Consider the following 24,474-nt stretch of genomic DNA (forward strand, 5'->3'; position numbering starts at 1 on the left):
CCTGCTCTAGAATTAAACTCTACAAATCGGCCCATACGCCGAGGGTCCGAGAGTACAGCCGAGGGCGAGCTTCTCCTCGGACAGAGCCAAGAGAACTCAAGACTTCATTATGAAGGTCAAGGCACAACTCTGGAAAGACTAATGGTTAAAGGGGGACACCCTGAACCTTCTAGATGCACCAGTATTAAAGAAAATATCAAGGGGAAAGGCTACCACCTCCGCATTAAAGGCTCTGCACCTACCTCCCTGGCCGCATTAATGGGGAAGTGACCCCTGAACAGTAAGGGGGAAACTTCTAGTCACTGTTCAAAAAGTATCAGGGAAAGAAGTATTTAAGGGGGGATCGGTAACTAAGAAAAAAAGAAAGAAATTGTAATCTTTAAGGAAGAAAGAGAAATAATAAAGGAGTAGTCCTCGGCTCGAGTCCGAGGAGATCCATTTGCAATTATCGTTCGTTATTTACCTGTATTTGTTTATAAAAGCCTGTTATCAAGCTCCCAGTACTTCTAACCTAGGTTTCAAGCCCACACTCTACAAATTTTATTGTTTAAGGCTCATTAGGCCTGAGCCCGTGATTGTCTTTGGGTCCAGGTGCAATTGTGCACTTACAACAGTAATTACTAATTATATTGTTTGGAAATTATTGCTAATTTCCCATTTTGGCCCATTTTCCTGTGTTAGATAGTATTAGAAAAAAATACACACACACACACATATATATATATATATATAAGTAAAAGAAAAAAAAATATTTCTTAACTTTTCTTATTTAGTTTGGCATGAAATAGAGTTATTTTTTGCTAAAATTTTCTTTAAAAAAAAATAAAAATAAAAATAAAAAACTCTTATCTTATGCAAAACTAAATAAAGGAAATCAAAATATAATTTTTCAATTCTTTTAAGGTCGCTACCAAACATAAGAAAATGAGATAGTATTCTATAAAATACTTTTTGATGATTCATTTTCCATAAAAATGTTAATGTCACCAAATAGTTTCGTTTTTGTTTTTGTTTTTGTTTTTGTTTTTTTATTAGGGAGGGGGTATGAAAACAATTTCATATACCAAGACACCAGGTTGCCTAAACTCTAAACAAAATTCGGATAATCAAATATTATATCACCTGAAATCCCAATTACTTTTGCATCATGATGCTATGACCATTTGTATGATATAAAGATAGATAGGAACGGATGAGTCCTTTTTTTTTTTTTACATGGAACGTATCAGTCCCTTGAACCAAGAGAAAAAACTGATCTGTCTTTCAGAAAACACAAATGCATTGAGCTAGAACAGTAGATGGAAAGAGAGAAGGAAATGAAGGTACCAAATTTTACCATAGATGGTCTTTGCAGTAATAAATATACATACAACACATGACAAAGTTTACACAAAACACAGGTAGATACTAAGGAGGCAGCATTTATACAAGTGGATACTGCTGTTCATGAAAGAACAGTACAAAACATGAAATTCATTAGAATGACTCAGACCTATATATAGATGTCCCTTGACCATCTCTCAAAGTTAACCATCTCTGTGATGAACATTGGATTGAGGGTGTTATATGGCTTGAATTCAAGAAGTCTTTCAAAATATGACTTCTGCAATCCATGATTCCTAGCCATGTCAGAGCGGACCCAACCTGGACGGTTTCTGGGTGCACCAGTAACTATGACGGCTGTATTCTCATTAGCAAAATTAGCTAAAGCTATTGTTGATTCTGGCTCTGTGGTTGATGAGGCATCCACTAGAAAAATATGACTAAAATGTCCAGCAGGTATACCTTCGTTGTATAGTCGAAAGCTACTCACAAAAGTTGACAGAATTATCTTAAACTTTCGAAGTTTTGCTAGTGGAGGACATGTAAAACATTCATCTTTTATAGGACATGAAAGCAGAATGTCAGTGGGTACCCTATCTACCTCTCGAAATGCAGCATTGGCTCGAAATGTATCTGATTCTGGAATCTTTGTCCTTAAACTTCTCGTCAGCTCATCACATATGTGATTTGTAGGTGCACATATAAGAATCCGATTCTCTTTAGAGGTTTCATATAATTCAATTACTGCTTCACAAACAACCAGTCCAGTTCTTGCAGTTGCTGGTCCTTTTGGTTCTGGTTCAGGCCTTTGCACTTCAGTTCCAACAAGCAGGCCCCCAAGAAGATAAGGTGGTGAGCCCCGAAAGCTTAAAATCCGACGTACTGAATTGGACTCATTTGTATTGAGTTTATCATAGGGATCAAGTAGAGCAGGTGGGCTAAGGACATTCTTCCGAAAGACACATTCAGGAAAGAGTAAGTTGTGGGACAAAGGATCTAATGCAAATGCAGCTTCTATTGCTTGATGAGCCCTTTTTAGACACACTCTGTTGAATGAGAAGCTGATATCATATTTGCGATTAGGAAGATGCTGTGAATGAAAATCATCTCCAAATTCAACTAATACACGATTGCTTCTCACCACACGATAGATAAAACCCTGCTTACCATTTAGACTGTTAATGTTGTAAATAAGATCATAAAATGAAAAAATGTTGTTTATAAGCACTCCATAAAATAATTCTCAAAATTCAGTTCGGCACAAAATAAATGTAAACAGTATTATTTATTAGGTATGGACTTTGATCAGCTGGTAACTCCATCTGTCAAAAGTGGATAACTGTAGGGCTGATAGGATAACCTAGATCTGTGTATACATGTCATTGTACCTGATATATATTAGTCCAAAGCACGTTTATTCCTTAGTGCTTCCGCTTTCCCTTTCTCCCTCTTTTTATTTTTTTCCTTTTTTCTTTTTTCATGAAATCTCTCACTCACAACAATATAACAACTAACATGAACAAACTGCTCAAGAGCTGCTCATCCATTCAAAATCACTTGAGGATACATCCACGTTATAAATTTTGGCTTTTCAAGAAGCCCATTTTTGCATCAAAGCAACCAAAGATCCTTGCTGCCAAAGTAGAAATGTTCAATAATCTGTAACCTCCGAGTTTCTCAAGTGAATTAGGGACACACAATAAAAATACATAGTACGGGTCACATAGATATTCCTGAACGCCAGATAACTGTAGGATTATCTGTGCGGAGGTTTGGCTGCTCACTCATCTCGTTTCAAAAGACCCACTAAGATATTTGAGAAATTAAATTTAAAAAATAGTATAAAAAGCCTCTGCATAATCCTAGTCAAGGCCAATAATGCAAGAACAACCTCATTAAAAGGTCAAATTAGCTGACTGTGTCACTTGTTAATTGGCTGGCTATATAATAGTTAAAGTCAGATGTATTGGACAGAATTCATAACAAAAAAGGCCATTTACAGGGAAGATTTCATAACAATTTATTTTTATAATGTGATGCAAGAACTCTAGCTTCAGGTTAGTTAAGGAAAATTCATAAAATGCTGTACAGAACTACCGAAATACTAGACCAGTTTAAACTCAAAGAAAAACAAGTTATCTAATCATAAAACTCAAGACAACCTTCAGAAAAATTATGTGATTTAATCTTATGTTAATTAAGAATAAGCTTACCTGAAATGGCTCAACCTTTTTATCTGAAGGTCGTGCATTGACCATATCCCTTGATAAAAGATATGGCCGCTTCTCACGAATACGATCAATGTCAAATGCTACAAAGATTTTATCATCCTTCTCATCACTTCCTTTGGAATATTTATTCTTGTTTGATTTTTTATAAACTGCTGCTTTCTCCAACTCCAATGTCACTTTCTTCAACAGGAAGTCACTCCATTTCTAGTTCCAATAAAAGCATAAAATTACTACAAGCCAAAGTGCAAAAGCATAGATTATTACATCAATCACAACATTTTACCATACATACTACTTTAAATAGTCAAAGAAGCCAAAATATATATCATTGAAATTGTATGATGGATATCTGAAAATAACAATGTAAAATACTCCCTCAAAAGATCTCCTTGTGATGGGATACTAGAGAAAGATAATTTAAGAAACTTTTGAATTCCATAAAAAAAAATAATAATAAAATAAAATAAAAACTTTTGAATTTTTGCTTTCCTCCTATGGAAGGTTTTAAGAAAGTGAGTTAGTTCATTTACATTGCCACTCTCACTTATTCAAGAGTATAATTCCGTTTAAATCCAGGAACTTCGCTTTCCATTTAGTAACAGAAGAGATGATCATTTAGAATATATACTTGTTTACAATGCTCTAGGTTCAAATGCTATTGTTGAGAGAAAAAAGAAAGTCATTATTCATTACACCTGCAATCAGATACCTTTTTAACAAGCATTTAAGTATGTCCAATAGAGAATTTTAAAATTTTAATTCCTAAAGTCAACACATAAACAAAATTCCATCATCCAGGACAAACTCATCTTAAAAACAATAGAAGAATTTGATTTCACATCCTTTTAATCATATTCTAGAAACAGATCCTCTGATTGAACAGAAGTATTTGTTTTGAATGCTATAACAAATGGAATAAAACCATTCCATTTGAACATAGAGCACATTGGAAGATCATTTCAGTAGATGTGTAAAATAATGCCCTGATTTCATTATGTATCATTACCTCTGACACAGGTTTCCAGGACATTATATCATATGTTTATCTGATTGGATCAATTTCAAGTTGAGGCCTTCTTCCAATTAAACACTGTAAGATTTGAAATAAAATCTAAGCATATATTCGATCACACAACCAATTTGAATTTACCTATCTGCAAATGCAGAGTCCGGTTTGAAACTCATAAGAAGAAATTTCTTACATCTTTTAATGGAATCTTTATCCAAGAATTACTAGAATATCAAGTTTTGCCAACCAAGAAACAGAATGCTAGATAATTGATGCTGTGCACAATCACATCAATTTTGGCAACGAAGTCTCTCAATGAATTGAGTTACTGCATAAACTAAAAGTGCACGCCTGCCTAAAATTTTGACTTTCTTTTACTGATAGCAGTATGATCCCTTCTTTCACACACACCATGTAAAGCATTGCATGTGGGAAACACCCACAACTCAACTAAAACCCAATTCAAGAAGGGGGGTGACCAAAATGAGATTACATTTACAGTAGAAACCAGCAATACATTGCTTCTCCTTGTCTCCAGTAAGAGGGAGTTCCCAATTGGCTTTCCATGACATCTTTTATATTCCTTGCAGTATATGTGTGAAAAGTTTGTGAGGCATTAAACTACAGCATAAAAGGCAAAGGGACTCATTTGCAATACAAAGTTGCATGTCCAGTCCAAATTTACAGAGGTTAAAAAATAAAAATTTACATAGGTACCTAAAATTGTTTTGTACTGAAGGCAATATGCATGCAAACTATAGAGCTCGAATGAGTCACACCTGCAACATGTTTAGCATTCAGCTCCTCTACCCCCATTGATTTGCATCCCAGTATTAATTTTCAAAAATATTTCTTTCATTTTTTTCAATATTTCTAATGTATATACACGTTTATCTATGTTGTTTGAAATTAAATTAGTAAAAACTGGATCACTAAATTTTATCAGATGCTTCATAACTACCTCAATTAGACCTGACCCAAATCTTACAAAACCCAAACCACTCTAGCTCTAGTTATTTTTATACTGCAGTAGTAGTGCTAAATACTAAACAGGATCAGGTCTTAGCCCTTGCCATGGTACCAGCTTAACATATATTCATTTTGAAATCTACAATGTGTTTGGATGGAGCAGAAGGGAGGGGAAGGGGGGAGGGGGGGTTAACTTTGTTTGGATTTTTTTTTTTTAAGGGGGAAGGGGTTTGAGGGTATTAAACCCTCATTTTCGATTGTCAATTTTCCCTTATAATGTCAATTTATATCTATTTCTTTAAATTGAACAAAATAGGGGTACAATTGTTAATGTAAATGATATCTTATAAACAAGATTTCAAAGAAGATAGTGCACAAATTTTAATGATATACCAAGTAACATTTTGTTGACAAAGTAGTTAACTTACGTCCAAGTAGTAATCCTCAGCATATAATAGGGCAGCAAAATAAGCCTTATAATTTGAAGGAGACAAAGGCTGCTTCAGAACTTCAGGCACAATGTCTCTCTTGATCAGACCTTTGATATCCTCAGGAACAGCATATATGGCTGTACCCTTTTCACAAATATAACTTGTCTTCCTTTCTTCATCTGTTACATTATTGGGAGCTATATGTAGAATTGGCTTAAAATCTGGAGGTTGCTTAGAAGTAGATGGTGAAGATTGAGATGGTTTATAGGAAGTTGGAGAAGAAGCTGATGGGGCTTTAGAAGAAGGAACTGGAGGTTTAAGGGATGATGGGGATGAACTAGAAGACGAGGGAGGCGGTTTTGGTTTAGGTGAAGATTGAGATAGGTAGGAAGGTGCAGATTGTGTAGATGGAGATTGAAGTGATCTAGAAGAAAATGCAGGAGGCAATGGACTCGAACTTTTAGAACTGTGGGAAACTTCATTAGTGGAAAATTGAGGTGGCACATAGGAAGATAGGGGCGGCTTAGATGAAGATGAAGATTGAGGTGTCACTGAGCTGCTTATCCATGAATCTATTGCAACTTTGGTTTGATAATAAGGCGAAGAAGCACTTGGCAATGACGACTTTGCTAAAATTTGGTAGTGGTCACGGTACAATGGGGTTGTGGTTGTTGGAGTTGGAGTTGGAGTTGGAGTTCGAGATGAATTACGTACCAAATATTCATTCCTTTCAGAACCAAATTCCAGCTGAAAAGGCCTAGATCTAGTTCTAGAGTAACTGTCATCATAACTATCTTCTTCGCAACAAAGGATACATTTCAAGATTTCAAGAAAACAAGACATAACGCATAAATATATGGTCTTTTTGAGATCAAACCTCACTTTGATTTCTGAGGAAAAATAAGGACAACGTTTCAGAATTTGTGGAACATGGATATCTCAATCAACAAGGCATATAGTAAATCTGAAAATGTACAGCAATAAGCAATCGATTAGAAGATACATATATATGATATACCAAACATGCAAAATTGGAATATATACATACATATACAAAATAAAAATAAAAAAAAGAAGGCAGCAAAGAAAATGTAGAATCTCATAGTTCTTCATGGTTTTGATCTACAAATAGTCAAAACAAAACACACTCACACACAACTGAAGTGAAAGATCAGACTACCATACAGACCAAAAAAGATCATTGAAAATCTTAGAAAGTGAGTACGATGTAGTAGATATCAGAGAAACGTAGCTATTATAAGCATGTTATAATGATAGAAGACAGAGTAGAAGTAGAAGAGAAAACCCACCTGGATTCTTGAGAATCTTTTGATCTTCGATCCAACGCTAACACTGACTGTCTGAATTCTGCAGGTAAATAAAGGACCAAAGGTTGACGAGGATGTAAATTCAATTCCAAAGTCTTTTCCCTGCACCACCCCTGGCTTGCCACGTCGGCAAGTGGGTCCAGATATAGTGACCAGTGACTTCACTACTGCCTACTGGGAATGGTTGGAGAGGGAAAACTTCGGAACAAGGGAAAGCCAACTGAAATGGATTAAAGTCACATGTACGGACGAGGTTGTGACTTTTTATATAGAAGAAATGAGCTGATTTATTTTTGGGGGTGGAGGTTGTGACTTTTTATATAGAAGAAATGAGCTGATTTATTTTTGGGGGTGGTAATAAGTATTTTAGAAAAATTTTGATAATATTTTTATAAAAAATAAAAAAAATTATTATAATATAATTTTTTTTTTTAAATATTTTTTTAAAATAGATTATTAACTAATAGCTAAGGCGATTCGTTAGTATTCTATTTTTTTTTTAATACCTTTAATTGTATTTGCTAAAAAGTGAGGGTAGAAAAAGGTGCATTTAATAATATAAAGCAGAATAAAATTAGAGCTATAAATAATAGCTTAATTGGGATCGAGCCTAGTGCAAAATGAGATTACATATTTAAATTTGGTTTATTTTTTCTAAAATAAGTTTGAGCTTTTTTATAAGTTACTTGATTAATTTATTCATTTTCATATATAATAAACATTACAACTAAAACCTTTTACCCCATTACAAATATATGCTAATAATTAAAAATTAAACTATAGTTGAATTCTTTAAGTTAATTAGATATAATGGCTCTGTCCTTCCTACCCATTATGAACTTATAAAAATTAGATATACCAACTTATATTGGTTAAAATTTAAATATAATTTTAATATATTATGGACTATTCACGTCATCAATAAATTACAAATAATATTTAATATCTTATGAATTTGTTTACAAACTTTTATATATATATATCTATATATATATATATATATATATATATATATATAACATTTAAAATTATATATATTTTAATCAAGCCTTATATTCATGAACTTGTTCATGATCACATTTTTATATTTGAGCTCAGCTTATTTGATAATTATGCCTAATGAACTTAGTTCATATGCTAGATAAATGAACATAAAAAATCTTTCTCTCGAGTCAAGCTCAAACTATTCATAAACAATTTCGTTCATTTATAGCCCTAATTAAAATATGAAATTGCCATACGGACACCAAAATTGGTGATGGATAATATTTTTTTTTTTTTTTTTGAGAAAATGAACTAACAAATTATTTACCAAAAAATTAAATTTATTTCTCTATGTCCATTTTGTTTATCAACAATGTTACAATCATAACACATTTAAATTTTAATAACTATCTTCACAACATCTGAGAGGTGACATATTGCGGTTAATTATTATAAGTTATAACATTACTTTCACATAAGATCACCATTGAAATTATTTTTATTGTACACAAATTACAACATGTCACCATAGCAATGTGAGAGATATTTTAGTAGCAATGGGATTCTCAAAAATGAAAATTCTAAGTGAGGTAGCATCAATATTTATGTTTTCAAGCTATGTCTCAAATAGGTAGGTATTAAGGTGGAAGAGCTCAATCGAGTGGCCAAGAAAATGTCACTTGAGTTCCATTAAGCCAACAAAAAATTGAGTGAACCTAGCATAACATAACACTGAGAGGTGAAGTGGAAGTCTCTTGAAGGAAATTGATACGAAGCCAATTTTGACAGTGCCCTTCTTACTAACTCGTGCCCTAGCCAAGAGAGCTATTGATGCTCATGACTTGATTGTGTTGATAGAAAATTTTGCATATAATCACTTTTACTTGAGTTCACTACTGACATAATTTTTTATTACACACCAATTATAATATATTATATAAGCAGTTGTATGAGAATTATTGTGTGGCTATACCTATTGGAGGCAAAGAGGCTATCTTTTATTTTATATTGTACGGAAGGTATATTATATGTGGTATTGAAGGGCCTTGGAAGTTTTGAATGGTTACTCGGTTAGATAATTGTAGAAACAGAGTGAGGGGTTTGTTTGTAGGGCTGGTTGGGTCACATTGATTAAGAACTATACAAATAGCTCAAATTTTAATTTAGAGTGACAGCCCCGGAGTTAACAAAATCAATTCCTGGGCCGTTGGAGGAGAGAAGAGCTCTAGCATCTTTTAGTAAGTGTAGGAACTTGTTTGGTTAGATCTAGCAGTCCTTGGATAGCTTGGTTTGTGAGGAATTGGTGGGTAGCAATAGTACGCTTTGAGAGCGCAATTGCAGGGGCCATATATATATATATATATATATATATATATATATATATATATATATATATATATATATATACATAGATGAGGATCCCAAGCTGTTAAATCCAATGGATGAGGGATTTCCAGAGGATGTAAACCTCATGAAGATTCCTTAAAGAAGAGCTTATGTGGCTTGTAGAGGAGGTAAGCTATTGCGTATAACGAAGGCTCCGAGGACTCCCACCTCACCTCGGGGGGATGAGAACCCATTGCAAGGGGAGCACAGTGCAGCCTAGAAAGAGAGTAGAGTGACCTGGCACTGAACCTGAGAGAGAAGAAAGAAGAAGGATACAAAAGTCATCCCCTTCACATTAAATGCATTGCAACCACTTGTCTGACCACATTAATAGGGAAGTGACCATGAACAGTGACCACATAGCTAAAAACTTTATGTATATGCCTGCTAGTGAGGCCTTGATGGGACGAGTATTAAGGAAGTGAAATCCTAACCCTTCAAATGTAGAGGCCAGATGCATTCTAGCTAACTATATAAAGCCAAGAAAAGTCTAGATCAAGGAGGTTGAGAGAGAAATAGAAAAAGGGAAACATGAGAGAGAGAGAGAGAGAGGAATAGGAGGTGAACTAACCAACTATAAAGCCCCTCTTAGGACTAAACCCGAGGATGAACACTTAACCAATATAAGGTTTTTTTTCTTTCTTCAGCCTGAAATCCACATACTATAAACTAATCTGTTCATTACTTGTTGTGTTGGAGTCGGGTACTAAAAAAGGTGATCATGCTTTCCACCTCTAAAAATATATTGTGTGTGCAAAAATAACACGTCAGCATCCATGTGGTTTCTTTTTAGTTGTCCATTTTTGCTCACCACACACACACACACGCGTGCGCCCACACACACACACACGCGTGCGCCCACACACACACACACATACATACATACATACATACATACATACATATATATATATATATATATATATATATATATATATATATATATCCTTTAAGCACGCACATTGCACGTGCTTAGATGCTCTTCTATTTTTTTGGGTAAATATTAATAATTTGTATTTATTATAATTTAGAAATTTTTATTTTTATTTTTCAAACAAATAAAAATAATAAATTTTAGATATAAGCAGTAACTATAATTTCTTTTTTGAACATGAAGGAAAAAATCCTAAATTTTAGGAGTTCTCTTTTTTAATTCAAAATGAAATTTGTATTTTGACATTTATAACCCTATTTCTAAATGAAGTTAACCTTTATTAATTAGAGTATTTTTGAACTACATAAAAGTCCAATTGGAAGAAGAGAATCCTTTTATATATAGTACAAGTGCTCAGAGGCTCTTCGATTTTTTGGGTAATAATTTAGAGTAATTATTATAATTTGAAATTACTACATTTTTTAATTACAAAAAAACCTAGGGGTGTGATGAGTATTTTTTTTTTCATTACACCCCTAGGTATTTTGTGATGAGAAAATGTAGTAATCTCAAATTATAATGGATTCAAATTATTAAATTTTACCCAACAAATAGAAAAGCCTCTAAGGGAGGAAGATAACTAAAATCTAACCATGTGTGTTTCACATGATACTAGGATAAATGTCACTGTAGATTGTTGCCACCTAACCCAGTTCGCAGCAACTCCTCCACACTTGTGTGCAGGAAATCCTCCAAATGTGACTTGGTAGAGCCATTAATTTGAGATCTTAATCACACTGGACAAAGAAATATCCAAAATTTATTTATTGCATTGCATCAAGGAGAAAGCATCTTCTATGCCTGGCTTGGGTCTAAGAGCATCCACATTCATTTTTCCCAATTCTATCCTATTTTACCATCCAAAAAGCTACTTTATCAATTATACAATACAATTTTACAACACTTCCAACATCCAAACTTCTATTTTCCTATTCTACTCATTAAAATAATATTTCTACACAATAAAATAATATATCCCACAACATTATTTATCCTTTCTCTCTCTTTCTTTCTACTCAAGAACGACAATCACCACCACGTTGCACCACACCACCTAACACCACCACCAGCAACCCATTATCTATCGTCAACACCAAAACAAAAAAAAAAACCCAAACCATCAACACCACCCTCTCCGATCATCAACACCACAAAAAAAAAAAACACACACACACACAGTAACCCACAGTCAAACTCACGCCACTACACCACCAGACCCACGCCACTGCACCTACTGCCCAAGTCGTTGCACCACCAGACCAATGCCGCTGCATCCACTGACCACGTTGTAGCCCACCGACCCAAAACCCACTCCTACACAGATCACAACCCACGCGACCACCGCCACCCACCGACCCAAAACCCACTCCCACGTAGATCACAACCCACGCGATCCAACACTAACCCACCACGACCTCCATTGCTAACCAAACCCAGCCCAGCCCGCCGAGACGCCGATCCAAACCCAGCCCACCGATCGATGCCAATCCAACCTCCAAAATCAAAAACCAAGCACCAGTGCAAGCTTCAAACGAGAGAGATGTGAGAGAGGGAGTGAGGAGGGAGGAGTTGTTGTGAGAGAGGGAGTGAGGAACTGAGAGTCAAAATGAGAGAGAGGGATGAGAGACCCCGGAGAGAGAAAAGTTTAAGCTTAAAATATTAATATTTTTTTTACAATTGAGCTACAATGCGGTTCTACATTTAGAACCGCAATGTAGCTCAATTGTATATTTTTTTACAATACTTACTTTTTACAACATTCAATGGAGGGGTTCTTTATGCTACAGTGCGGTTCTTTATGCTTAAATTTGGAATTTGACTCTTTCGTTGCTGATGCTCTAAGTCCGGTGCATTAAAGATTTTTCCATTATCAACAGACTTTAAGTCCATTTTAGATTGATTGCCAAAAGGAAAAATAGCATGTTTTATACTTTGTATCAAGTAGTATTTTATTTTAAAACTTGCCTTCTCATGTTGCTTGTGCCAAAGCGGTCTTCTATTTTTTTTTTTTTAAAGGACAACTTTTTATTCATTATAATTCGAGGTTGATGCATTTTTTAATCATAAAAATACCTAAGGGTGTGAGGCGATCTATACATTTTCGAATGTGTTTGTAATTTGTGCTACACCTCGTCACACCCCAAGATATTTTTTTAATTAAAAAATACATCAACCTCGAATTATGATAAATGGAAATTTGTGTTTTTTAGAAAAAAAATAATAGAAAAGCATTTGAGCATGTGTAACGTGTGTGTGGAGAGGCTAATTGTATTTAGGTACTTGTATCAAATTATTTTGTGCAAACCAAGGGTTAACAACTAGTAAATATTATATTTATATATCAATTTCTTTTCCAAGTTTGAGCCAACAAGTACTGATCTCCTACAACAACAACAACAACAATTCTTAACACACACACACACACACAAAATATTTAGTATTCTTAAAAAAAAACAACAATTCTTAATCCCAAAATTTAGGGTCAGTAAACATGCTTGATTTAGGTTATATATGTTTTGTTTTTGGAAAGAATTAAGATCATTTATTAAATATATTTATTAAAAAAAATTGCAATCCCATCATTGCTGAGACAGGCTGCAAGTCTCCTTAACATAGTTTTTTTTTTTTTTTTTTTTAAGTTTTATCTGAATCAGTTCCTAAGGTTATAAGTGTTAATGGGTTAAAATATATATATATATATATATATATATATATATATATATATATATATATATATTGGGTAGGGCTTAGGGGGCCGGTCAGGATTGAGCTGGGGGGCCCGGTAAGGGTTAGCTGAGCTTAGAGAATTATATATAACTAAATTTTTCTATTAATTTTGGGCCAAGAGGGCCCTGGCCCCCTTGGGTCCCTTACTAGGTCTGTCTCACATCCTGGTATGGCAACTCCTAGTCCAGATATGGGAGGTGGGAAAATTTTTTTTTTTTTTTTTGGTAATTACACATAACCCACCTGTGGTTTGGACAAAAATCACTTTGCCTACCCATGGTTTGAAAAGTACTATTTAATCCACCTGTGGTATGTTTCCGTCAATCTTCGTAATCCACCTCAGTCCCAGCCGTTAAAAAAAAAAAAAAAAAAAAAAACCTCTTAACCCCAAAATACAACATAACACGAATCAAAACACCCAAAACTCAAAAACTTTTCGAGAGAGAGAGGCCTGTGGTGAGATCGTAGTATTCTTTGTGGTTTAGAGTGTCTGGAGAGGGAGAAAACACAACTTGAGCAACATCGAATCTAGGGAAGGTAGTGTTGGTAAAGAAAATCAAGATATTTGTGTCTATTCTTGATTTAGGGTTTCAGATTTTATTCAAGTGCCAACTTACTGTGTGAAACTCTAAATTTGGGCTTCCCAAGAATCGTGTTTTATTAATATGTCTTCATCAAGTGGTAATTTCTTGGGTTCATGTGAGCGTATGTGCAATGAGCAGACTTGTGTTTTGAGAACAAGTCTAAGTTTGTACAATTTTGGGAGGAGGTTCTTAGGTTGTAGTCGTTATAAGGTTGGTCTTAAGTGTCCTTTCTTTGTTTGGCTTAATAACCCAACCTGTCCTCGTGGGAATGAAACTGCACATTTGGCTCTAGAGAGAATGTCTAGGCTTTAGAGTGCTCTCCAACTTGCCAACGAAAGGGAAAGGACAGCTCTGGAAATGGCAGAAGAAGCTAGGCAAATGGCAGAAAAGGCTTTTGAAGAGGAAGCTAAAGCCAAGGAGAGGGAGAGAAAGGCTCGAGCTGTCTGTGCAAAAGCTAAGGAAAAGGCCATGTTTGCTAAAGAGAAGCAGAGAATGTGGAAGTTTGAATGCATTTTGTCATGGATATTTTTTGTTATTGTTATGTTGTTGTTGTTGTGTTTTGGCTCAATTGAGTTCTCTGGAATGAAGAGACCGAGGTTGTTGCCCTGAAGTAATTAATTAGTTAGTAAAGATAGTTATGACAATGGTGTTAATGAATTTGCATTGTAATAGCACTAGCTTACTGATGTAATGTTTTGATGTGTCAATGAATAAAGAATTGGTCAATTATTGAGTATTGTTTTGTGCATACCATAACAACCATTCAATGAAAGAAGTATTGGTCATGCCACTAGTCTCTGGGCATATAATAAAAGAAGTATTGGTCAATTATCAATGACCTGCGCATACCATAACAACCATTCCACAATAACAACTTCCATATACTTTGTATTAGAAAAATCTACTCGGACACAATTTGTAGTAGCAATAAATAAACTTCCATATAATCCGGTTTGGACAAATAATGTTTCATACAGTTACCTACACACATCATAACAACCATTTCACAATAACAACTTTCAAACACTTTGTATTGGAAAAATCTACTAGGACACAATCTGTAGCAACAATAATAAAACTTTCCTATAATCTGGTTTGGACAAATAATGTTCCATACAAACTGAATTGAATAAATACCACAACTTCCATACCATAATACTGTTGGAAAATATGGCTAAATAAACAAGTTTTGATTCAACAATACAAACCCTAAAAATTTAGCAATGACAAAAATAAATAGATAGAGTTAAAAATATCTCACAAACTATAGAATCACGCAAAATGCGTTGTCTTTAAAGGTTGATTCATGCCACCCGGAGTAGAACTCGGTGTGAATGGCTCTCTTGGCTGAACAACCCCCCAAGATTAGACTATAGTAATTTTTTCAAGTTGATCACACACTTAAGCAAGAAGAACTAGGAACAACCTTACTTGTCTTTCCTTTCCTTAAAAAAAAAAAAAAAATGAAGCTGATATTTCTGTGCTGAAATTTTTGTGCAGCAAAGAAAAGAAACGAGCAAAAACAGAGGGATACAACTGGAGAAGGAGAGAGTAAATATGAGTGTTGAATAGTGTGATTTGTAGGGTTTTTTAGCTAATTGATGTAAGGCTGATGGGCTTCACCAACGGTTACTGTGCATGCCAACGAGCAGCACAATAAATGCCCCAACGAGCTGCAAATTTAATGCCCAACAGGCTGCAAGTTTAATGCCCAACGAGCAGAACCAAATTGGGCTAAGGTAAAAGGAAGGAAAAGGAATTAGGCCCAAGAGAGATAGAGACAAGTTTAAGTCCAACCCAAGCCCAACTCTAACCCTTAGCCCATTATCTTTCAATCTACCACTTAAGTGGTGCTATGGTTTATAAACTTATATGAGAACTCATTTCTAACCAATGTAGGACACAAACATAGTTTAAGAGTTTGAAACACACATACTCCAACAAATACCACAACTTCCACATAATACCACAACTTCCATATAATACCACAAAATTTCATACCATAATAACAACCTGGAGTGTACTGTACCTTAACTTCTGGTAAATTAATACAAAAAGCCAATAGTGGTCTTAACAAAAATCACTAGTTGCAAGCCCACATGTTCCCATTAGCTTTACTCATAATGCTGACATGCGTTCCCACTAGCTTCATTTCTTGCCTTTACTCTTTCCACCCACTGAATTCATTTTTGGTGGCCTTTGAGCAGCAAGCTATCCTCTAGTCCTCACACCACCAGTGCTCCTATTTGCAAGTGAAGGCTACAAAATAAAAAATAGATCCACTTGTTAAAAAATATCCTAGTCTACATAACCATCTAGGAAAGAGGTAACTACACTAAGTTACCTGTGAAGAACTTGGTAGGGTCTCCCTAAGTGTGTGAAACTCTGGTTGTGAGGAAGAGAACCATCCTGCTCTCATGTGAGATTGCCTAGCTTGATTTCCTTGCTGTGAAGCTTGATTTCCTTATTGTGAGGATGAAGGCTGAATGGTAGACCTCATGTTATTGGGTAGGCTGCTGGGATGGTGGTTAGGGTGCAGCCTAAGGTGTAGATCCAGATCTGGTACTAGGTGCAAGCACCCCTCCCCTTGCCTGCAACAAAACCCAATTTCAGTACATTAATACCTTTGTAAGTTTAAAAACAAGTTTTTTTTTTTTTTTCCATTTAAATCTCAATTACTTACAGCTTTTTCTCTTTCAAGCCTCTGTCTCCTCTGCCACGGTGTCTCCCCAGTGATGCCAGCCTTGCACCCTCTTGAGTTATGCCCTTCCTTTTTGCATTTCCCACACCTTACAAGTCTGTTCAGCCTACTTGCTTTGTAAGGGTTCTTAGGCTCATCAGGAGTCCTCTTTCTTTGCTTGGGTGGCCTGCCTGATGGTTTGTATATGTGAGGTGCTAGAGGAGCAGGCTATCCAATCTCAACCCATTTTGACTGGCCAGGCATGGGAGGAAGTACCTCCTTGTATATCTCCATGTAAGTTTCTTTGTGGTAGCATGGGTGGGTGTAGGCTTCTGGCTGTTATGGCAAGTTTTTTAATTGCATACTCTCTCAAAGCAGCTCTGAACACCTTTGCATTAGGAAACTTCATCTCCTTCTTCAGTACAACATTTCTCATGTAGCAGCAACATGGGTCTATGGCGGCTGAGGCTAGGCGGCATGATGATGGCCTGTGGCGACGTCATGCGAGGCTGACCACTGACTCCAGTCAGTACTCAGTACTCTCTTTCAATCTCTCCACTCCAATCACTCTCTCGTGGTCTCTCACTCTCTGTCTCTCACGACTTTCTCTCTCTGTCACCTTTTTTTTTTTTTTTAGTTTTATCTGAATCGGTTTCTAAGGTTATAAGTGTTAATGGGTATAAAAAAAAAAAAATTGGGTAGGGCTTAGGGGGCCGGTCAGGATTGAGCTGGGGGGCTCGGTAAGGGTTGGTTGGGCTTAGAGAATTATATATAACTATTTTTTTTTTTTTTTTGGGCCAAGAGGGCCCTGGCCCCCTTACTGGGTCCGTCTCACATCATGGTTTGGCAACTCCTAGTTCAGATATGGGAGGTGGGAAAAGTATTTCTTTTTTTCATCACTTATGTCGATTAGAAATTCCTGTTGGGCTAATCAAGCATTCAGTTGGCCTTGGTGGCTAAGGAGTTTCAATGGAAAACGATACATCAATTGTCAAGATAGTTTTTTTGTATTTTCCTGTGTTGGATAGTATTAGAAAAAAAAAAATATATATATATATATATATATATATATATAAAATAAAAGTAAAAGAAAAAAAAAATATCACTTAACTTTCCTTATTTAGTTTGGCATGAAATAGAGATGTTTTTTGCTAAAATTTTCTAGAAAAAAAAAAAAAAAAAAAAAAAAAAAAAAAAAAAAAAATCTATCTTATGCAAAACTAAATAAAAAAAATCAAAAGATAATTTTTCAATTAATTTTAAGGTCGCTACCAACACATGAGAAAATGAGATAATATTCTATAAAATACTTTCTGATGATTCATTTTCCATAAAATATTGATGTCACCAAGTAGTTTCGCTTTTGTTTTAGTTTTTGTTTTTTTAATTAGGGAGGGGGTACGAAAACAATTTCATATACCAGGACACCAGGTTGCCTGAACTCTAAACGAAATTCGGATAATCAAATATTATATCACCTGAAATCGCTCTTACTTTTGCATCATGATGTTATGACCATTTGTATGATATAAAGATAGATAGGGACGTATGAGTCTTTTTTTTTTTTTTTTACATGGAAAGTATCAGTCCCTTGAACCAAGAGAAAAAACTAATCTGTCTTTCAGAAACACAAAATGCATTGAACTATAACAGAAGATAGAAAGAGAGAAGGCAGTAACTTTTACCATAGATGGTCTTTGCAGTAATAAACATATATACACACAACACATGACAAAGTTTACACAAAACACAGGTAGATACTAGGGAGGCGACAAATATACAAGTGGATATTGCTGTGAGTTGACCATCTCTGTGATGAACATTGGATTGAGGGTGTTATATGGCCTGAAATCAAGAAGTCTTTCAAAATATGACTTCTGCAATCCATGATTCCAAGCCATGGGAGAGCGGACCCAACCTGGACAGTCTCCGGGTGCACCAGTAACTATGACGGCTGTGTTCTCATTAGCAAAATTAGCTAAAGCTATTGTTGCTTCCGGCTCCGTGGTTGATGAGGCATCCACTAGAAAAATATGACTAAAATGTCCAGCAGGTATACCTTCGCTGTATAGTCGAAAGCTACTCACAAAAGTTGACAGAATTATCTTATACTTTCGAAGTTTTGCTAGTGGAGGACATGTAAAACATTCATCTTTCATAGGACATGAAAGCAGAATGTCAACGGGTACCCTTTTTACCTCTCGAAATGCAGCATTGGCTCGAAACATATCTGAGTCTGGAACCACTTCCCTTAAACTTATTGTCAGCTCATCACATGTGTGATTTGTAGGTGCACATATAAGAATCCGACTCCCTTTAAAGGTTTTATATAATTCAATTACTGCTTCACAAACAACCAGTCCAGTTCTTGCAGTTGCTGGTGCTTTTGGTTCAGGTAGAGACCTTTTCACTTCAGATCCGACGAGCTCGCCCCCAAGAAGATAAGGTGGTGAGCCCCGAAAGCTTAAAATCCGGCGTACTGAATTCAACTCATTTGTATTGAGTTTATCATAGGCATCAAGCAGAGCAGGTGGGCTAACGATGTTCTTCCGAGAGACGCATTCAGGAAAGAGTAAGTTGTGGGACAAAGGATCTAATGCAAATGCAGCTTCTATTGCTTGATGAGCCCTTTTTAGACACACTCTGTTGAATGAGAAGCTGATATCATATTTGCGATTAGGATGATGCTGTGAATGAAAATCATCTCCAAATTCAACTAATACACGATTGCTTCTCACCACGCGATAGACAAAACCCTGCTTACCATTTAGACTGTTAGTGTCGTAAATAATATCATTAAAAAAAAAAATAAAAAAAAAACTGATGTTTATAAGCACTCTATAAAATAATTCTCAAAATTCAGTTTGGCCCAAATAAATGTGAACAGTATAATTCTCAAAATTCAGTTTGGCACAAATAAATGTGGATAACTGTAGGGTTAATAGGATAACCTAGATCTGTTTATACATGTCATTGTACCTGATATATATTAGTCCGAACCACATTTATTCCTTAGTGCTTCCGCTCTCCCTTTCTCTCTCTTTTTATTTTGCTCATCCATTCAATATCACTTGAGGATACATCCATGTTATGAATTTTGGCTCCTCAAGAAGCACATTTTTGCATCAAAGCAACCAAAGATCTGTAACCTCTGAATTTCTCAAGTGAATTAGGGACACACAAAAGGATATTGTACGGGTCACATAGATTTTCCTGAACACCAGATAACTATAGGATGATCTGTGCGGAGGTTTGGCTGCTCACTCATCTCGTTTCAAAAGATCCACTAAGATATTTGAGAAATTAAATTTAACAAATAGTATAAAAAGCCTCTGCATAACCCTAGTCAAGGCCAATAATGCAAGAACAACCTCATTAACAGGTCAAAATAGCTGACTGTATCACTTGTTGATTGAGTGGCTATATAATAGTTAAAGTCAGATGTATTGGACAGAATTCATTACAAAAAAGGTCATATACAGGGAAGAATTCATAACAATTTATTTTAATAATGTGATGCAAGAACCTTAGCTTCAGGTTAGTTAAGAAAAATTCAAAAAATGCTATACAGAACTACCAAAATACTAGACCAGTTTAAACTCAAAGAAAACAAGTTATCTAATCATAAAACTCAAGACTACCTCCAGAAAAATGATGTGATTTAATCATGTGTTAATTAAGAATAAGCTTACCTGAAATGGCTCAACCTTTTTATCTGAAGGTCGTGCATTGACCATATCCCTTGATAAAAGATATGGCCGCTTCTCACGAATACGATCAATGTCAAATGCTACAAATATTTTATCAGCCTTCTCAGCACTTCCTTTGGAATATTTATTCTTTTTTGATTTTTTAAAAACTGCTGCTTTCTCCAACTCCAATGTCACTTTCTTCAAAAGGAAGTCACTCCATTTCTAGTTCCAATAAAAGCATAAAATTACTACAAGCCAAAGTGCAAAAGCATAGATTATTACATCAATCACAACATTTTACTATACATACTACTTAAAATAGTCAAAGAAGCCAAAATATTTATCATTGAAATTGTATGATGGATATCTGAAAATAACAATGTAAAATACTCCCTCAAAAGATCTCCTAGTGATTTAAAAGAAGTGTCAAAATGGGATACTAGAGAAAGATAATTTAAGAAACTTTCATATTCCATAAATAAATAAAAAATAAATAAAAACTTTTGAATTTTTGCTTTGCTCCTATGGAAGGTTTTAAGAAAATGAGTTGGTTCATTTACATTGCCACTCTCACTTATTCAAGAGTATAATACCGTTTAAATCTAAGAACTTCGCTTTCCATCTAGTAATAGAAGAGATGATCATTTAAAATATATACTTGTTTACGATGCTCTAGGTTCAAATGCTATTGTTGAGAAAAAAAGAAAGTAATTATTCATTACACCTGCAATCAGATACCTTTTTAACAAGCATTCAAGTATATCCAATAGAGAAATTTAAAATTTTAATTCCTAAATTCAACACATAAACAAAATTCCATCATCCAGGACAAACTCAACTTAAAAACATTAGAAGAATTTGATTTCACATCCTTTTAATCATATTCTAGAAACTGATCCTGTGATTGAACAGAAGTATTTGTTTTGGATGATATAACAAATGGAATAAAACCATTCCATTTGAAAATAGAGCACATTGGAAGATCATTTCAGTAGATGTGTAAAATAATGCCCTGATTTCATTATGTATCATTACCTCTGACACAGGTTCCAGGACTTTATATCATATGTTTATCTGATTGGATCAATTTCAAGTTGAGGCCTTCTTCCAATTAAACACTGTAAGATTTGAAATAAAATCCTAAGCTTATATGTGATCACACAACCAATTTAAATTTACCTACCTGCAAATGCAAAGACCGGTTTGAAAATCATAAGAAGAAATTTCTTACATCATTTAATGGAATCTTTATCCATGAATTACTAGAATATCAAGTTTTGCCAACCAAAAAACAGAATGCTAAATAATTGATGCTGTGCAAAATCACATCAATTTTGGCAACAAAGTCTCTCAATGAATAGAGTTACTGCATAAACTAAAAGTGCACGCCTGCCTAAAATTTTGACTTTCTTTGACTGATAGCAGTATGATCCCTTCTTTCACACACACCATGGAAAGCATTGCATGTGGGAAACACCCACAACTCAACTAAAACCCAATTCAAGAAGAGGGATGACCAAAATGAGATTACATTTACAGTAGAAACCAGCAATACATTGCTTCTCCTTGTCTCCAGTAAGAGGGAGTTCCCAATTGGCTTTCCATGACATCTTTTACATAGGTACCTAAAATTGTTTTGTATTGAAGGCAATATGCATGCAAACTATAGAGCTCGAATGAGTCACACCTGCAACATGTTTAGCATTCAGCTCCTCTACCCCATTGATTTGCATCCCAGTATTAATTTTCAAAAATATTTCTTTCATTTTTTCAATATTTCTAATGTATATGTTGTTTGAAATTAAATTAGTAAAAACTGGATCACTAAATCTTATCAAATGCTTCATAACTACCTCAATTAGACCTGACCCAAATCTTACAAAACCCAAACCACTCTAGCTCTAGTTATTTTTATACTGCAGTAGTAGTGCTAAATACTAAACAGGATCAGTTCTTAGCCCATGCCTTGGTACCAGCTTAACATATATTCATTTTGAAATCTACAATGTGTTTGGATGGAGCAGAAGGGAGGCGAAGGGGGGAGGGGGGTTAACTTTGTTTGGATTTTTTTTTTTTTTTTTATTTATGGGGGAAGGGATTTGAGGGTATTAAACCCCTCATTTTCGATTGTCAATTTTCCCTTATAATGTCAATTTATCTCTATTTCTTTAAATTGAACAAAATAGGGGTACAATTGTTAATGTAAATGATATCTTATAAACAAGATTTCAAAGAAGATAGTACAAAAATTTGTATGATATACCAAGTAACATTTTGTTGACAAAGTAGATAACTTACGTCCAAGTAGTAATCCTCAGCATATAATAGGGCAGCAAAATAAGCCTTATAAGTTGAAGGAGACAAAGGCTGTTTCAGAACTTCAGGCACAATGTCTCTCTTGATCAGACCTTTGATATCCTCAGGAACAGCATATATGGCTGTACCCTTTTCACAAATATAACTTCTCTTCCTTTCTTCATCTGTTACATTATTGGGAGCTATATGCAGAATTGGCTTAAAATCTGGAGGTTGCTTAGAAGTAGATGGTGAAGATTGAGATGGTTTATAGGAAGTTGGAGAAGAAGCTGATGGGGCTTTAGAAGAAGGAACTGGAGGTTTAAGAGATGATGGGGATGAACTAGAAGACGAGGGAAGCGGTTTTGGTTTAGGTGAAGATTGAGATAGGTAGGAAGGTGCAGATTGTGTAGATGGAGATTGAAGTGATCTGGAAGAAAATGCAGGAGGCAATGGACTCGAACTTTTAGAACTGTGGGAAACTTCATTAGTGGAAAATTGAGGTGGCACATAGGAAGATAGGGGCGGCTTAGATGAAGATGAAGATTGAGGTGTCACTGAGCTGCTTATCCATGAATCTATTGCAACTTTGGTTTGATAATAAGGCGAAGAAGCACTTGGCAATGACGACTTTGCTAAAATTTGGTAGTGGTCACGGTACAATGGGGTTGTGGTTGTTGGAGTTGGAGTTGGAGTTCGAGATGAATTACGTACCAAATATTCATTCCTTTCGGAACCAAATTCCAGCTGAAAAGGCCTAGATCTAGTTCTAGAGTAACTGTCATCATAACTATCTTCTTCGCAACAAAGGATACATTTCAAGATTTCAAGAAAACAAGACATAACGCATAAATATATGGTCTTTTTGAGATCAAACCTCACTTTGATTTCTGAGGAAAAATAAGGACAACGTTTCAGAATTTGTGGAACATGGATATCTCAATCAACAAGGCATATAGTAAATCTGAAAATGTACAGCAATAAGCAATCGATTAGAAGATACATATATATGATATACCAAACATGCAAAATTGGAATATATACATACATATACAAAATAAAAATAAAAATAAAAGGCAGCAAAGAAAATGTAGAATCTCATAGTTCTTCATGGTTTTGATCTACAAATAGTCAAAACAAAACACACTCACACACAACTGAAGTGAAAGATCAGACTACCATACAGACCAAAAAAGATCATTGAAAATCTTAGAAAGTGAGTACGATGTAGTAGATATCAGAGAAACGTAGCTATTATAAGCATGTTATAATGATAGAAGACAGAGTAGAAGTAGAAGAGAAAACCCACCTGGATTCTTGATTCTTTTGATCTTGGATCCAACGCTAACACTGACTGTCTGAATTCTGCAGGTAAATAAAGGACCAAAGGTTGACGAGGATGTAAATTCAATTCCAAAGTCTTTTCCCTGCACCACCCCTGGCTTGCCACGTCGGCAAGTGGGTCCAGATATAGTGACCAGTGACTTCACTACTGCCTACTGGGAATGGTTGGAGAGGGAAAACTTCGGAACAAGGGAAAGCCAACTGAAATGGATTAAAGTCACATGTACGGACGAGGTTGTGACTTTTTATATAGAAGAAATGAGCTGATTTATTTTTGGGGTGGTAATAAGTATTTTAGAAAAATTTTGACACTATTTTTATAAAAAATAAAAAAAATTATTATAATATAATTGTTTTTTTTTTAAATAGATTATTAACTAATACTTAAGGCGATTCGTTAGCATTTTTTTTTTTTTTAATACCTTTAATTGTATTTGCTAAAAAGTGAGGGTAGAAAAGGTGCATTTAATAATATAAAGCAGAATAAAATTAGAGCAATAAATAATAGCTTAATCAGGATCAAGCCTAGTACAAAATGAGATTACATATTTAAATTT

General features: G+C 34.9%; 2 protein-coding genes across 3 annotated transcripts; both read right to left on the reverse strand.

The window, feature by feature from the left end:
- Positions 1 to 1,309: 1,309 nt before the first annotated feature.
- Positions 1,310 to 7,527, reverse strand: LOC142615769 (putative RNA helicase SDE3). Of its 2 annotated transcripts, XM_075788595.1 has the most exons (5): positions 7,274 to 7,527; positions 5,961 to 6,927; positions 5,057 to 5,146; positions 3,537 to 3,758; positions 1,310 to 2,482 (listed from the first exon to the last, which is right to left on the reverse strand). In XM_075788595.1, the coding sequence occupies exons 2-5, from the start codon at positions 6,804 to 6,806 to the stop codon at positions 1,493 to 1,495; spliced, it is 2,148 nt and encodes a 715-aa protein (XP_075644710.1). In that variant the 5' UTR covers positions 6,807 to 6,927; positions 7,274 to 7,527; the 3' UTR covers positions 1,310 to 1,492. The 2 variants fall into 2 exon arrangements, with proteins under 2 accessions (XP_075644710.1, XP_075644711.1); XM_075788596.1 differs by lacking the exon at positions 5,057 to 5,146.
- Positions 7,528 to 18,245: 10,718 nt separating this feature from the next.
- LOC142615771 (putative RNA helicase SDE3) lies at positions 18,246 to 24,134 on the reverse strand. Its single transcript, XM_075788597.1, has 4 exons — positions 23,883 to 24,134; positions 22,577 to 23,537; positions 20,279 to 20,500; positions 18,246 to 19,342 (listed from the first exon to the last, which is right to left on the reverse strand). Exons 2-4 carry the CDS (start codon positions 23,414 to 23,416, stop codon positions 18,347 to 18,349), a joined length of 2,058 nt encoding a protein of 685 aa, XP_075644712.1. The 5' UTR covers positions 23,417 to 23,537; positions 23,883 to 24,134; the 3' UTR covers positions 18,246 to 18,346.
- Between the last annotated feature and the right edge of the window lie 340 nt (positions 24,135 to 24,474).

This window comes from Castanea sativa, chromosome 11 (assembly GCF_040712315.1).
Source record: "Castanea sativa cultivar Marrone di Chiusa Pesio chromosome 11, ASM4071231v1".
Taxonomy (NCBI): Eukaryota; Viridiplantae; Streptophyta; class Magnoliopsida; order Fagales; family Fagaceae; genus Castanea; species Castanea sativa.